General features: G+C 30.1%; 2 protein-coding genes across 2 annotated transcripts in view; both read right to left on the reverse strand.

Annotated features, from left to right (window-relative positions):
- Positions 1-437: 437 nt before the first annotated feature.
- Positions 438-1,189, reverse strand: LOC112679857 (zinc finger protein 862-like). Its single transcript, XM_025549789.1, has 3 exons — positions 1,067-1,189; positions 906-971; positions 438-530 (listed from the first exon to the last, which is right to left on the reverse strand). The coding sequence occupies exons 1-3, from the start codon at positions 1,187-1,189 to the stop codon at positions 438-440; spliced, it is 282 nt and encodes a 93-aa protein (XP_025405574.1).
- Positions 1,190-9,753: 8,564 nt separating this feature from the next.
- LOC112679836 (cathepsin L1) overlaps positions 9,754-15,077 on the reverse strand; it is an 86,222-nt gene continuing 80,898 nt past the window's right edge. Inside the window, exon 8 of the mRNA XM_025549761.1 lies at positions 9,754-10,343. Coding sequence (XP_025405546.1) covers positions 10,112-10,343 — 232 coding nt within the window. The 3' untranslated portion in view covers positions 9,754-10,111. The remainder of the gene's footprint in view (positions 10,344-15,077) is intronic.

Genomic DNA, 15,077 nt, shown 5'->3' on the forward strand with positions numbered 1-15,077 from the left:
CTTCCTCCGGGCACTTGTCATGGGCCGGAGTGTCACGGCACGATGCACAACATTAAAGATAGAATGGTAATAATAAAAGAGAAAAAACACAAAACCAAAGGTGCGGTATGTCAGACAATGTTTAATGATAGTATTATTAATATTATAATAAAATGATGAAGTCGGTGTAAACCGTTGAATACAATAATTAAAAATAACAATGATGTAGATTAACACACTGGAGGAAAAAAAATGTCACCGATCGGAAAATGAGACAAGTGTTTGCGTACACGGAGTTTCGAGAACAGACCGAAAACGGATCGGTTCGATAGTGTTGCCGTGCGGACGTCGTCGCGACCGTTCGCATTCACTGACCATTGATGAATGGGAGGGACGGGGTGCCGCAGTCTGGTGGTTGATGAGAGAGATAAGGCACGGTCGCCGACAGAAATTATAAATTATATGAATCTACATATAAATGTACATAAATCAATACCAATCGCTTCAGCGACATCTTTATTTTTTTGAGCATCAATTTCCTCTTTTAAAGACTGAATTAATACACCATAATTTTGTATGACAGAGCTGCAACTATTAAAACGACAGGCCCTTGTTTCACTTAACTGAACTAATGATTTTTTTTTTCAAACCCAGTTGATTTTGAATTTCATTGAATTTTTTATTTTTTGAAACAGGCTCTATTATTTGTACAATTTCGAACTGCACACTTAATTTTACTGCTTTAAATGAAAATTTAGTCTCGCTAATGTCTTAGAAAAAGGAATATATTACATACATAATATATATATATGCATTCAATTTGAAAAAATTCAATAATACTCATATTTCCTAGTCTTATTATTTGATTTTTGTTTTGTAGACCGTAGTGCATACTTGTACATTCGTGGTGCACATAAAAATAGAACCTGTTTTGAAGGATATGAGAAATGTACGTATATCGCTTCTAGTCCATTAAATAATTTTCTAAGATACTAAATAAACAAAAAAAAGTTTTAATTATTATAAATTATTAATTGTTACTAAGTAATAAAATATTTTTCAAACAAATAATAAATAATTGGATTACCTTCAAATATTTGCATGTGTCCACAATCACTATATTTAATTTGTGTGCCATACAATGAATGTATATAGCGTATGGATAAATTTGCTTAAGTTTAGTTTGGACACCTCCTTTCTGACCAGACATTACATTTGCTCCGTCAAAAGACTGGCCAACAATTGGAATATCTGATAAATTACAAAAATGTAGAAAGTTGATAATATATGAATATAATGCATCAGCATTTTGACTATATGATACATCAACAAATCCTAAAAAACGTTCTTTCACCTTTAAATTATTTGTATAACGGATACAGATGGACATTTGCTCTTCTTTATGCGATTTGTATTCAAACACATTGCTATTTATTATTTTGAACTGTTACAAAATAACTAAGCATGATTCTTAAAAATATTTATTTTTATTTACCTGGCTTCATCATATGAAATGGAAAACATGCCACACTTTTTAACTTCAAAAAAAATATTATCTCTCACATATGAAGCACAAATATTTATTAAATTATTTCGAACGGTCCAGCTAGTATGGTTAGTTGAGTTGAAAATATATTTTTTCGGTATTTGATAAGTGAGTTTCGGTTATGCAAGCGATATCAATATTATGGTGATATTAATACTAATAAAGTATTTCTATTATTTTTCAATCCGTTGGCGTTTCAATATAATACAACTATACTATGATTATACATTTGAGTTAGTATTAAGGCTGTTTATGATAATTGGCAGAATTTCTATAATTTTCTGCATTAGTTGGGTGACAAAAGAATTTATTAGTGGTAGACTGTTGCATAAGTTTTACGATTTGTGATAATTTTAAAAAAATTACTTACAGTTTAATGTAATAACATTCTTAAGTAAGTATATATTTTTATATATTTCATTCATACATTTTTATAAATTCTAAATTATGAGTCAGTGATGTAGGTATAATATAGAAATTACAATAATATATGACAGATAAAATAAACGTTATTTTATGAATTATCACGAATCTTTATTTTTTAGTGCAATTTTTGGTATATTTTAGTGCGATAGTGCAATCAATATTACTACTTTTTTTACTACTACAACATCCGTTTTCAAATTATAAGTATTCAAAAACAGGGGGGACTGGGAGTATATCAGCCCAGATGGAGATAAAATATACCGGCCTAAAAGTATAATAATATCTTTATTATTATAGATGTAAATATAGCGATTCTGTCGCCTTCCACCTTCTACTAAAAAAACATGCAAGTTTCCCAATTTTTCTAATTTAAATATTGTAGCCCCACCTAAATAGTAGTATTAAAATATTTTTATCTCAATTTATTATTAACTATGTTATTGCCTAAGTTATTGTTTGTAATATAAAATAAATTATAATTCCATGTATAGGCAAATAGTAAAATAATTTAATTATTACTTTAATATGAGGAAAATAAATCAATGTAGGTAAGGGAAAAAAAGTTAACAATTTATTATTAAGGAGCAACATATAATATCAGTTTAGGATAACATTTTATACATTAAAATTGAACTGTATTTAAGATACTCTACAACTTGGGATATGTCAATGTCTTCTAGTAGTTGTCTCTCTACTGGCATAACAATTAGTGCTTCTAAGTTTTCTTGACATAAACTGGAACGAAGACGGGATTTTATAATCTTCAGTTTGCTAAATATTCTCTCACAGTTAACTTCAGTTACAGACAAAGTTAAAAAATATTCATATGCCATGCATAAATTACTGTATGCAGAAACATGCATATTTAGAGAATATAGTATTTTATCTATACAAATTAAACAACTCTGTTTACTGTGAATTTTATCAAATTTGTATAATTTGCATTTATTTGTATTATCTGAAATCAATGAACAAATTAAATATAAATTAATTCAAGGAAAAAAAAACTAAATTAATTTAAATTTGACTTACAAAAAACATCAGAGATCATATTTTCTTCATCACTAACTTCTGCTGATGATTCATAACTAGAGATCTCACTATTAATAATATTTTTTGTGCTGTGTTTGTATATATATTTAATTATTTCCACAGCTGACGTTATTAAATTGGGATAATTATAGAAAAATTGTATAACTCCATTTTTAAATCTCTTTTATAATATTAATTAGGTCGGCTATATGTGTTAAAGTATCATCTAGCATATTTTCAACAAGGTTAAAATTCTTAGGAATTAAATACTAGATATATGCAACTAAATTGCTATTGTTTGAAAACCTTTGATCTAGACTGCTTAATATTTGATCAATTATTATTCTAAAAGTTTCTACTCTGAATTTTTCTTTTGGGTTAGTTAGAACTTGGTCTTCACATATTTCATCATATAATCTTTATTTTTCTACATACTCTAGAGGTTTGCAGATGGTTTTCAACAATGAAATCTTCAGGAAGGTTTAAATTGGAAAATTGTTTATTAATTTTCTTTGAAAATAAGTAAGCTTCGTCATAAGCACTTTTAAAATCTATTTTCGAAATTTCTGTCTTAACACACTCAATTATATTCCATGCAGTTAATAAATGTTAAATAGGCTAAACCTATTGTTTGGAGGTATCATGAAGTTGGGCCAACAATTTTAAAAATTCGGATAAATATATGAGAAGTAAGTATGATTTTAAAGCAACATAATTATTCCAGAAGAGATAAAGCCTCTGAACAAATTTTAACTTTTAATTTTGGAGAGTTAATAACAAAATGTAATGCACAAATTACCGTTGAAAATAGAGGTTCATTGCCGTCAAATAGCCAAAAGAGCGCTTTTTCTCTACATCACCATCTTGTATTGTTGTCTCCGATTTTTTTAAGTCATTTCATTTTGTTTGTTCCAGTACTGGTGTTATTTTGTTCAATCTAAACGTTCGTGCGTTTGTATGATTCTCTAAAAAAAGTTGACAGTCTATTTAAAAAGCCAAATCAATTTTTAGCATTAATATTTTGACATGTATCACAAATACACAAATTGAGTACATGGCTATAACACCAAATGTATATACTTTTTGGATTTCGTTCTTTTATTTTAGACTGTAAACCTGAAAATTCTCCTCTCATATTCGATGCACCGTCGAACGCTTCTCCGACCACATTGGTAAAATACATATTATGTTTCAGAAAAAAACTTTTCAACATATTATAATACCCTTCACCTGAAGAATCTGTTACATTAACTAGTAACATTTCCATTAAATATGTATCGAATACAGATAGCCGCTTGATCAAAAACACTAAAATCCTGTGTGCTATCAACTTGAATACTAAACTTCTAACCACTTACTTCTTGTTTTATTTTATCTCTAATAGAATTTAGGATGGAATTAATTATTTTGTTGATTGTGGTTTTTTGATAAAAATGTTACAAGTGAACTGTTGGGTGGCAGCCGATACAATTACAATATTATAATAAGTAGATATCAAGAGCTATTAACAGCTAAATATACTCATTGGCAACAATGCCAACACACTAAGTTGATAACTGAATAATATAACACTTTATAAAGTAGTGGTTCTCAATCTTTTTAGGACCGCGACCCAAATTTTCTTCCAAAAATCTATCGTGACCCTATGGTTTTACACTTACAGAATCAATAAATACAATTTCAAAAAACAAATTTTTTCTATTTTATTACTTATGTAAATTTCTTACAATTTGTATAATTAATAAAACTTCCCTAGGGGCTCGTAACCCACAGTTTGAGAAACGCTGATATAAAGAATTATATTCATATTATTAAATGGTTATTGATTATAGCGGATAAGGAACTAAAATATTAAATAATAGACTAGACTGCATGATAAACAGCCAATTTACCATAATATCACAAATTTATAATTTAAATTTATAACCTCTATATTGACCAGTCCATGTGGACTTCTCCGCCTTTCCGCTCTGGCCAGTCCGCCCCTGTTTAAAAACATCTTTTGTACTTATAAGAATGTTTAAATAAAAGAATATCTGAGTACTTGTTTTTTTTTTTTTTAAGTGTAGTAGATGATATCATCTATAGTTCTACATTTAAAAAATTGAAGACAAATAATCTTTAGACCATGTACAATTGCATGAGTTTTCCATTGAGATCGAATTTATATTTAAAAAAAAAAATGGACGAATATTAAAAAAAATTTGTTCACTCAGTTCTGTCGTTAAGAAATAAATATGATTTTGATAATTATATTTTTTTTTAATTTTATGTTGTCAGCAGCTTCTCGACATATACAATGTATAAAAGTAATTATTTTTTTTCACTCGAATAATTTCAATTAGAATAGCAATTAGTTGCCCAGACAATTGAAATCGGAAATAATATCCACACGATTCGGTTAATACCCGGTAAGCAATGCATGATAATTGCATAACAATAGTATACGAGAAAAACGTAAGAGGTTACCTTAATTGCTGTGGAACGTTGCATATAAATTAATGTAATATGTTACTGTTCATTGATTATTTCATTATTTTATTCTATGTACTTTTTTTAACTTGGTAACTAACAACGAGATTGTAAATAAATTATTACATTCATACGGTGCTGTATTCATATGTCAACTAATATTAACTTTTTTGATAAATATAATAAATAGGTACTGTTCACCGTCACAGTCGGACATTCGTCGCCAAAGTTAACCAAAGTTAAATTGGATTTAGTTACACACAACCGTATAAATGCTAATCCGTCAGTCATACAACGAAAACGTAAATGAAATGTGTACCGTGTGATTGCCGCTTGTTATAATCACGATTGTTAATAATTTATTGTTATCGAAATGCGAACGCATAACGTATGCTAGTATTATGTGCAAATGATCTCGTTTATTGCGATTGATCCATGTGTATCGGTCCGAGGGTCATAACGATACCGTTAGGTATCCGTGTGATTTGTTTATTGCTATTAAAAAGTAAATATAAATGAATACGCAAGTGGACACATATACGCTTGTAGTATTTCCGCACGGTGCCAGTTAAGCATTATGTTAAAATAAACGTTTCATTAAATCAAACGCTAATATTTTTATCGCGGTAGACAAAACTTCAGTGTTTGCATAACTGATGAGATTTTCTCAGCGTGAAAAAAAAAACTGTTATCAAATTTAAACATTTTGTGATAAACATAATCGTGGTTAAATAATATTTTTTTTACATTTCACCTATTGTTATAGGCAACTTTTGTTTTAAAACAATTGTACAACATATTAGCGGTACGGAACGTACACTGCTCTTCATCACCTCTCACAATACGTCGTTCCGCGATAGTCTCCGCTGTCCGGTACTGCTTCTATGGCAAATGTGGGCTAACTCAGCTAATAAACTAGTTAGTTTATTTTCTAATAAACTTATCAACGTAATCAGTTTAATTTGCAATTGAAATAACCTATATTTTTACAGTTGATTTAAAAATTATCTATCCAGTTACAATATTTTGAAATTTTTCGTGTAATCGTAAATATTAATATAAAAATTAAATAATCGTGTAAAGTAAAATGGTCGTATATAATATACATCAGATGTCGAATTAGATTTTGTGGAAGGGGGGACCACGTTTGAAAATTGGGTTCTGGCCGTGGAAATATTATGAATAAAGAATTTTAACTTTAAAGATAAATAAATTCGGTAGTGAGTAGCCCCTTGATGTACTATGTCATAGTATTTTTTCAAACACTTCGGTATATTATGAAGAAAAATGTAATAAAATTGTTTATTATAATTTAGAAAATTAGATCTTTCTAAAGAATGTCACTTTTTATGTGATTTATACACTAATTAAAAAAAAAGTAGATTAACTTTTTTTAAGATGGAGGTGGACACTAGGATTCTAATGGGAAATAGGTGCTTTTTTGGCTCAGGGAGTATGTTTTGCCCAAAAATCTTGTCGACAAAATTAAAAATACAATTGTACATGACCCTAATAAGACCAGTAGTTTTATATGGCTCTGAGATGTGGACACTGAGAAAGGTAGAGGAAACAAGACTTGCGGTGTTATTAAAATTCTAAGAAGAATCTATGGACCATATATCGATTCTAACACTGGAGAATGGAGGATACGCCACAATAATGAACTGAAGAACTTGTTTCAAAAACCAGATATTATATCCGAAATTAATAGGAGAAGATCAATGTGGGCTAGACATGCCTGGAGGAAAGAGGGCTCTTTCATTAAGGCAGTTATTAAAGAAAATCCGACTGGGAAAAGACCGTTAGGAAGACTGCGTTTACGATAGGAGGATCGTATCAAAAAGGATGTTAAAGCAGTAGAACCAAATACACAGTGGAGAGAAGCTGCAGAAGATAAGGAAAGATGGCGGCAAATTTGTTTGCAGGAATGGTCTTGAAGGCCGTAACCCACAAGAAGAAGAAGAAGAAGATTAACTTATTTTAAACTGTGTTAATATTTTTTTCCTTATTAACTATTAACTTATCCAGTTAAATGTATGAATTGTTAACTGTTAAGTTATTGATCTTATGTTCTCTTAACATAACTCGAATAAATTATTTTTATTAATTTGCCCACCTTTGAGCATCTATGGTATATCCAACACCAATATCCGTTATATTGTGAACCAGCCGGTTACATAATTATGCGTTGACAAGTACTGGTGTAAATCTCATTCTCTCTCGTCACCGGATCACCATCGTGTGCGCATATCTACAAACACGTGTTATTATTTTTATTATAATTATCATCATGATGGCGCTCCGAAATGTGGAGTAACACAACTCGGTGTACACCCGCGACGAGACGTCTGTCTGCGGAAGATCTGGAGTGGATGATGGGCATAAAAAATTATCGTTATAAAAATCTAGCGTCTGGCCGGTACGCAAACAAAATGATATTATTTTGATTATTATTAGAAACAAATACGTCATGCCCGATACTATGTACTTACTTTGTAACGTATATATCATATAAGTTAATTATTTTGTTAATATATATTGTTTTTATATTACATTATTTTCTAGTCGGAGCTTTCGTCGCATCAAATTAAAACTAATAACTCTTTTTTAACAATTTATTAATTATTTAAAATAATTATTTTTTTATCGCAACAATCAATGTCTTATTTTATTTAAAATTCCAGTCTATTTTATAAGATACAAAATTCCAGGTACTCCGGCCACTAACAAGGTTTCGGTATCTGGTTAATGACCATCTTTAGTTTACGGTGGTTGACACCAAGCGCTAATTCTAGGGTACCGGGATCGATATATTGTAAAATTTCATAGTTTCTAATTTATTTAAAGAATTTCGTGCTTTTTATGTGCACTAAAAATGTTCGATATCCCCAACTTTAAGATGCTTTTTTTTTGTTGAGAAAATTAAAGAATTTATAGTTCAACCTACTTTATAATATTCATTATGGCGTCTCATCATTTTTTATTTTATAATGCAGCAAATGTAAAATACTTTACTTACCATTAATTGTTGTTATCAAATTATTATAGCATTATATTAATTATATTAATTATTATATCATTTATATAATATTTATATTATATATTATTATTTTATTTTACTTGTAATTTTTTTTTCTTCGTATCTAAATTCTAATAATAATTATTAGTTAAGTGTATGATATGTATACAAATTAACATTATTATTATTTATTTGTTGCATTTTTTTTATTTTATTTTATTCTCATTGACAATAATTGTCATACTATAATATCATAAAGATAAAAGCAATGAAAATAAAATAAAATAAAAAAAATGCAACAAATGCATAATAATAATGTTCATTCGAATACATATCATACACTTAACTAATATAAATATTAGGGATGAGAAAGGAATTCAAAAAACGGGACCACTTAATAATTATATGGTCCCATTTTTTTGAAAAATTATTAATTTTAATATTTTTAATATGATTATAATAAACAAATGATATTTTATAGTCTTGTAGATTAATTGATAACCATTTATAATATATACGTTTATTGTTATGTAAATCAAAATATAAACACATTAGCATACACAGACTGCATAATTTTATCAATTGAATTATTTATATAATACAATAAATATTTGTTTTTAACAGAGTTGAAATTTATACGGATGTGGGTTAAATATATAAATAATATTTCTAAAGACACAATCCTTGTTCCGATGGATGAGAGTATGAGCATTAGCATATGCCTAAGGTCTCGAGTTCTCTTGAGCGGGGCTCGGTGTTGATTGCATGAATTTTAAGTGAACAAATAAATATGAGTAAACATGTAAATGTAAAATGTACTTCTATCACAGAAAATGTGGTAGCGTATAAATAAATAAACAAATCGATATTACAACGTGAGCGGCAGTGACGCCCACGTAGGGCATTAAGTGATACAATCACACTGGTCCTGGGGCCTACGTACATTTATAACTATAATAATATTGATTGTATTGGAAGTTTGTGTCAGGGCTCGAGAAGCCACCTCAAGATTTGTATGCTATTATGTTAATATGTTATGTAACCACTGTATAGAAATAAATTATGATGAAGTAATAGACATATTTTGTAAAGCAATTCAACACTTATTCAATGCTTTAAGTGATTTACACTGATCAAAATTACTATGTATTAACTTTGAAATCTTCAATAATGAATAAGTAATTTTATTTGAAAAACTGCCGTGAGCAATACCAACCAGTGAAGATTGTAAAATTTTAAATTAAAACCCTTATTAAAAGTAAATGTTGTACAGAAATTTGCAATTTTTTCAAAACTGTTTAAGGTAAAAAATGCATTCGTAAAATAAATATTTTATTCAAACAAATACGGTCGTATAGACCGAAATAGATCTGGGGGCCCTACAATTGTAATTTCACCGGTCCGTGGAAAACCTGTGGGCGCTACCGGTGAGCAGTACGATCGATCACATAACACGTGCACATTTAAACGTTCTTTCGTGACGCGTATGATGTCGATGTATAACGGTTTAAACTGTTTCACAATAATGCCGAAGAAAAAAATAAATAAAAAACGACAGTCGCGGAGTACGGATATTTTTGCAAAACCGCTATTTAGTTAACGTTATCGCGGCAACACCGGCTGATAACGTCGAAAGACTATTGTTCCGGCCGGTGCTGCTGTGAGGGCGGCAACGACACGGTCGCGTAGGCCGCGTAGCTGGACACCGAGCACTGGTTCCGTCCGCGGGCCATGTACATGTAACCGTTATCGCCCCACTTCGAGCTCCACCAGTTCTTCAGGATCCAAGCGTCTTTCGTGTAACCGACCAGCAGCATGGCGTGGTTGATTGTGTTGTCCGAGCACGCTGGATCGTCGTACACTCCGGATCTGCGGCGGAAAATAGAAAATAGAAAATGTCCTGTTACGTGACGTATAAAACTTGGTCGCGGGATCTGAGGACAGATGAGGATAGGGGTGAACGATGAGATGAAGTTGGAACAATCTCCCTGCTCTCGTTGTTGCAGGAAAAGGATAAAAAAAAACATTCGAGTTTTCTTAGACGTACCAGCCTCGGTTTGTACATTAAAAATCAAGTAGATGTACTTGAAATGAAGTGAAACCTATTTCGAACCCTGATGTACAAACCGGAGGTAACGTGTCGTCTTGAAAGTAACGCGCTCTCTGATTGTTAAATTGGTATTTCCTCCATCCCTTTCCCCTCATTATCGTGGTCTGGATTAGTTCCTGAAATTTACAAAATATACTATACACACATATGTACTGTGCGGTACGTGATCCATGCGCTTCGTTTAGTAGTGCGGTATTTTTAAAAAATAAAAAAATAACATCTACTGACCACGTGGCATTGTACTGATATGATAATGATACTACAAGAATTGAAAAATAAAAATCATTCTGTACTGCATTAAAACTAAAATTACTTGTACCACAATATAGGTAGACACTGCCCACTTGCAAGTATAAAAATGTATGATTTACCAATCAAGATGAATTAAAACCGAAATGAAAATCGCACGTTTATCGTTATACGAAACAAACCGTCAATGAGTATAAATTTTGTTCGTTCCGTTTCTACGGAAGAGAGAATAAATTATAATTTTCTATTGCCGCGGGCCAGAGGTCGAACTTATTCTCTATAATCAACCATTTCAAGTTGATGCACTCTTCTGTCATGTATATGTCTATCATGAGTACTACTTAATTGACCAACACTTTCAGATCCTGGGAAACGGGTGCTTTTGACATCGACTCGGCACACTTATAAGCCTCTCGTCACGTAGAAATACTGCTCCAGGCAGATAATATGTCAATTATTCGTTTTGTTCCTATATTCGTTTCATAGCGGAAGTTGAACTAGTCACTTTTCAGATGTTTATTCAGATTTTTATCAAATACGACGTATTCCGTATACTAACTTGCGTCGGCCAATCGGGGTCACATAATATATACCTATACGTAACGATCGACAGTAATACAAATTTAAAAACAATAACCTCCAGACAATAATCAATTTTCTAGCGAATTCCCGTTAAAACTAGGATACTTACAGGGAATTAATTGTTTCCCAATTTAAAGTTTTTTTGTTTAAGTCAAAATAAAAATTACTTTTTCCAATGTTGGCAAAGTTTTTTTTTTAAAAAAACGATTGTATATTCTATTGGTGGATCCATGTTACATTATTGATGGTTTATATGAACAAAATATTTGAATGATCTAACATGACCTCATAAAATTCGTAAACTTTGTAATAATATAAATCAACATCAAAATGTAATGTAATATAGTTAAATAGTTGATTTTTATTACACATTAATTACATAATATTAACTATTTTTGTCTTTTCTTTCTTCGTTTATGAACTATCTATAAAAAGATATGATATTTTTATGTTTGATTTTTTTGTTTTTCTTGTACAGTTTTTTTTTTTTTTTTTTATTACATTACAACTCTAATTTTAGTCATTGGTAAATGCCTTGTACTATTATTGAGTTATACACGAAATCAGAAGATATTTGTTTTTTTTTTTTTTTAATGTGAAAACATCTTATACGGCGTTCAGATTTTTCCGCTCGGGCATTGGATATTTTCGAGCATTACCTTTTTCACGTAGTGCTCAGTCCCTATTTTATTATTAAAAGGAAAGGCGATTTTCGTGACAGTTCCATCTGAAGTTTTACTGGGCCGATTTGTATAGTTATTTTTTAAACGCAAATACTTTGTGTGCAGATGACTCATCTGATGTGAAGTGTTCAACAATTTAATAAATTAAATAGTTATTAGAAATATTAAATGTTACGTATATATGATGATTTTGGTTCGGTATAATGATTGTGGCACGAAACAGTGATACGTGATTCCTATGTATTGGATGCATATTGATTCCTATGTACGCGAAAGGAGACGCACGGCTAACATTACGAGACTAAAATAATTAGTCACTTATACGCACTGTTGTATCAAGTCGTCTATTTGGCTAGGTTATTTTTGTGTATTCATATAAATGTGTTATAAAATATTATTATTGTTATTATTATTAGTCAAACAATGTCCTTGACAAGAAAACAAAAAGGAATCTTAAAACTACTTCTTTTAAAACGAGTAGAAGAAGAACAAGCATCATAAAATATGTTCTGTCAAAAAAACAAAAATGAAGTGCATGAAATATAATTATAGCTAGGGAAGCTGAAGTATTTTTCAGTGCCTTGATCGAAAAACATTTATGGCGAGACAAAACCAAATATTCAGGAAATTGTTCAGATTAAACTGGTATCAATTTAATTATATATTGAACCTAGTCAAGGAAGACATAAAAACCAACCCAAACATCAGAATTAGAAAACTAATCACTGCTGCTGAAAAACTAGCAGTCACACCAAGGTAATATAACATAATATGTTAATTTTTACATATTATGTTTATAGTATAATTTATAGTTTATAGTACCTATGTGTCACATAGTATTCACGAAATGTCGAATTTTGAAAACTAAAATACGAATAATAAATGATATATGAGCTATTAACCGCTTGGCTCGTACGATTTGACTGCTCTCGAAGCGGTCGTCGGTACGTCGAATCGGTTATATTTGAAAACAAGTAAAGTAGTGTATCTACGCTGGTAAAATTAAATCGCTCCGCGTCGGCCGCGTGCATAGGAATCACACCTTTGAGTTGATTACACACTGAGCAATTCGAACGCGCGTCTCTACGCATTTCGAACGCCGTGATTTTAAAACGCAAACGCGCTTCACTCAGGTGCGTTTTTCAAAGCGAACCAATACTTTGTATTTTGTGACATTAAAAAAGTACTTAGCGTACTGTTATTTCATATATAAGGGTTCAAAAAGGTTACCGACCACTGGTTTATACTACTATATAGTAATTAATAATATAAATAAATTTTTTTTTTAAGTTTATTTATTTAAAATTATTGTGATTATTGTATTATGGTATATACGCGGCGTTTTCCGTCGTCTGTAGAGCAAGGTACTATTTAAAATAATAGAAAATTTAAGGTTCACGTTTTTATTGCTTCGGCGTTTGTACATCAAAACGATACTCCGATCACGATGGATCGTAAACGCCGTGTTTAGCTACTCTAATATAAAACATTATAAATTGGAGGCAGCGGAAAACGCGGTGGATGACCCGCGAAGAAAAATGCCATGTTACACCGTTGGCTTACCCCAAATCTCACCGTCCATCACATGACTCGACTAGACAAAGATAAAACGATGGCATAGAATACGTTCTCTTTTTAACGCATGTACACGATGATGATATTTTGTTTTTTGTAGTTAAATATGTTTGCCACTTTTATATATTTGCATGTAAACATGTACGTATTATGCCTACCTATTATGTAAATTTTTATTCTATTCAAAGTTATTTGATAAATTTTAATTTTTTGATTTACTAAAGACATAATTTCCATTCCTATTTATAATATAAGACTTCAGTCGACTATAACTTTCATTTTATTTAAAATATACAATTTAATACCTCTTTGTGTTCTGAAAAATAAAATTTGAACAGATATAATTCTTAAACATTTCCAATCCTATCCTACAAACAATATGAAAGCACGTGTTTTAAATTAAGAATATTTACTTAAAATTCTACATAATAAATCTATAACTCTAAGCTCATATATATGATATGTTTTCACATTTTCCGAAGGTCACCCTCAGGGGCATTAACCCCCCCCCCTCATTGGGACTAAGCTAACTATTTCACAAAGCCAAATATTATGATATATCGAAATACTAATAATTATTATAAAATGTCGTCAGTCGTCATTGATGAATATGATACCTATTTTATATATTTTTTTTATAAATAAATAGCTCATTTTTGTTGTTAATTATATGTGTATACCTATATTTTTAAAATGGTTTCAGATTAAAATGTATACCAATAATGTAACTATTTAAAATTTGTCACTATTGTGAAAAAAATGATATTCTTAGGAGGGACTCAAAAATATATTCTGTAATTTAAAATTTTATATATATTATATAGATAAAACAAATAACTAAATTCTTGAACCTTCATTAGTTTCTCCCTTAATGAGTGATAAAATCCACCCCTAGTCACTCTTGACACGTTTTTTTATTAACAAAAAATGTTTCTATTACCTGCTTACTTTGATCAAACTGCACACGAAATATATAATAGAAATAATATAATATTTGTTTATTTCAAACAGTTTATACGATAAATAACGTTTTTAGCGGTGTGTATAAAAATTATTTATTTATTACGAGTATTATAGACGATTAAGGAAAAATAATACAGATAGTTTGAATAATATAAAGATAATATACCAAATTAAGTATATGATAATAATAATAACTTTGAAAACAAAAAGAAAAAAGATATATTATGAAAATGCATTAAATGTTATGGAAATTCTATACCGATAAGTGTTGTATTTGTCTTTCACACATGCAATATGGACAAAATGACCTACTTTTTAACTATCAATACGGTTGGAACAATGATGATTTTGAAAATATATTCAATATGGGTATGAAGAGAAGATCGATCAGACCGATGTTTTAAATTACTCTTAGCTTTTTGTTTTGAGTTTCAAACAAAG

This window comes from Sipha flava, unplaced genomic scaffold, assembly GCF_003268045.1.
Source record: "Sipha flava isolate LNK unplaced genomic scaffold, YSA_version1 169_pilon_pilon, whole genome shotgun sequence".
Lineage (NCBI taxonomy): Eukaryota > Metazoa > Arthropoda > Insecta > Hemiptera > Aphididae > Sipha > Sipha flava.

Coding starts and splice junctions, on each gene's coding strand:
- LOC112679857 (XM_025549789.1), bottom strand. CDS start 1,189: ATGTCTGGTCAGAAAGGAGGTGTCCAAACTAAACTTAAGCAAATTTAT. Junction 972..1,066: donor ACACATGCAAATATTTGAAG/GTAATCCAATTA, acceptor TTGTTTATTTAG/TATCTTAGAAAATTATTTAA. Junction 531..905: donor TCTCATATCCTTCAAAACAG/GTTCTATTTTTA, acceptor GTATTAATTCAG/TCTTTAAAAGAGGAAATTGA.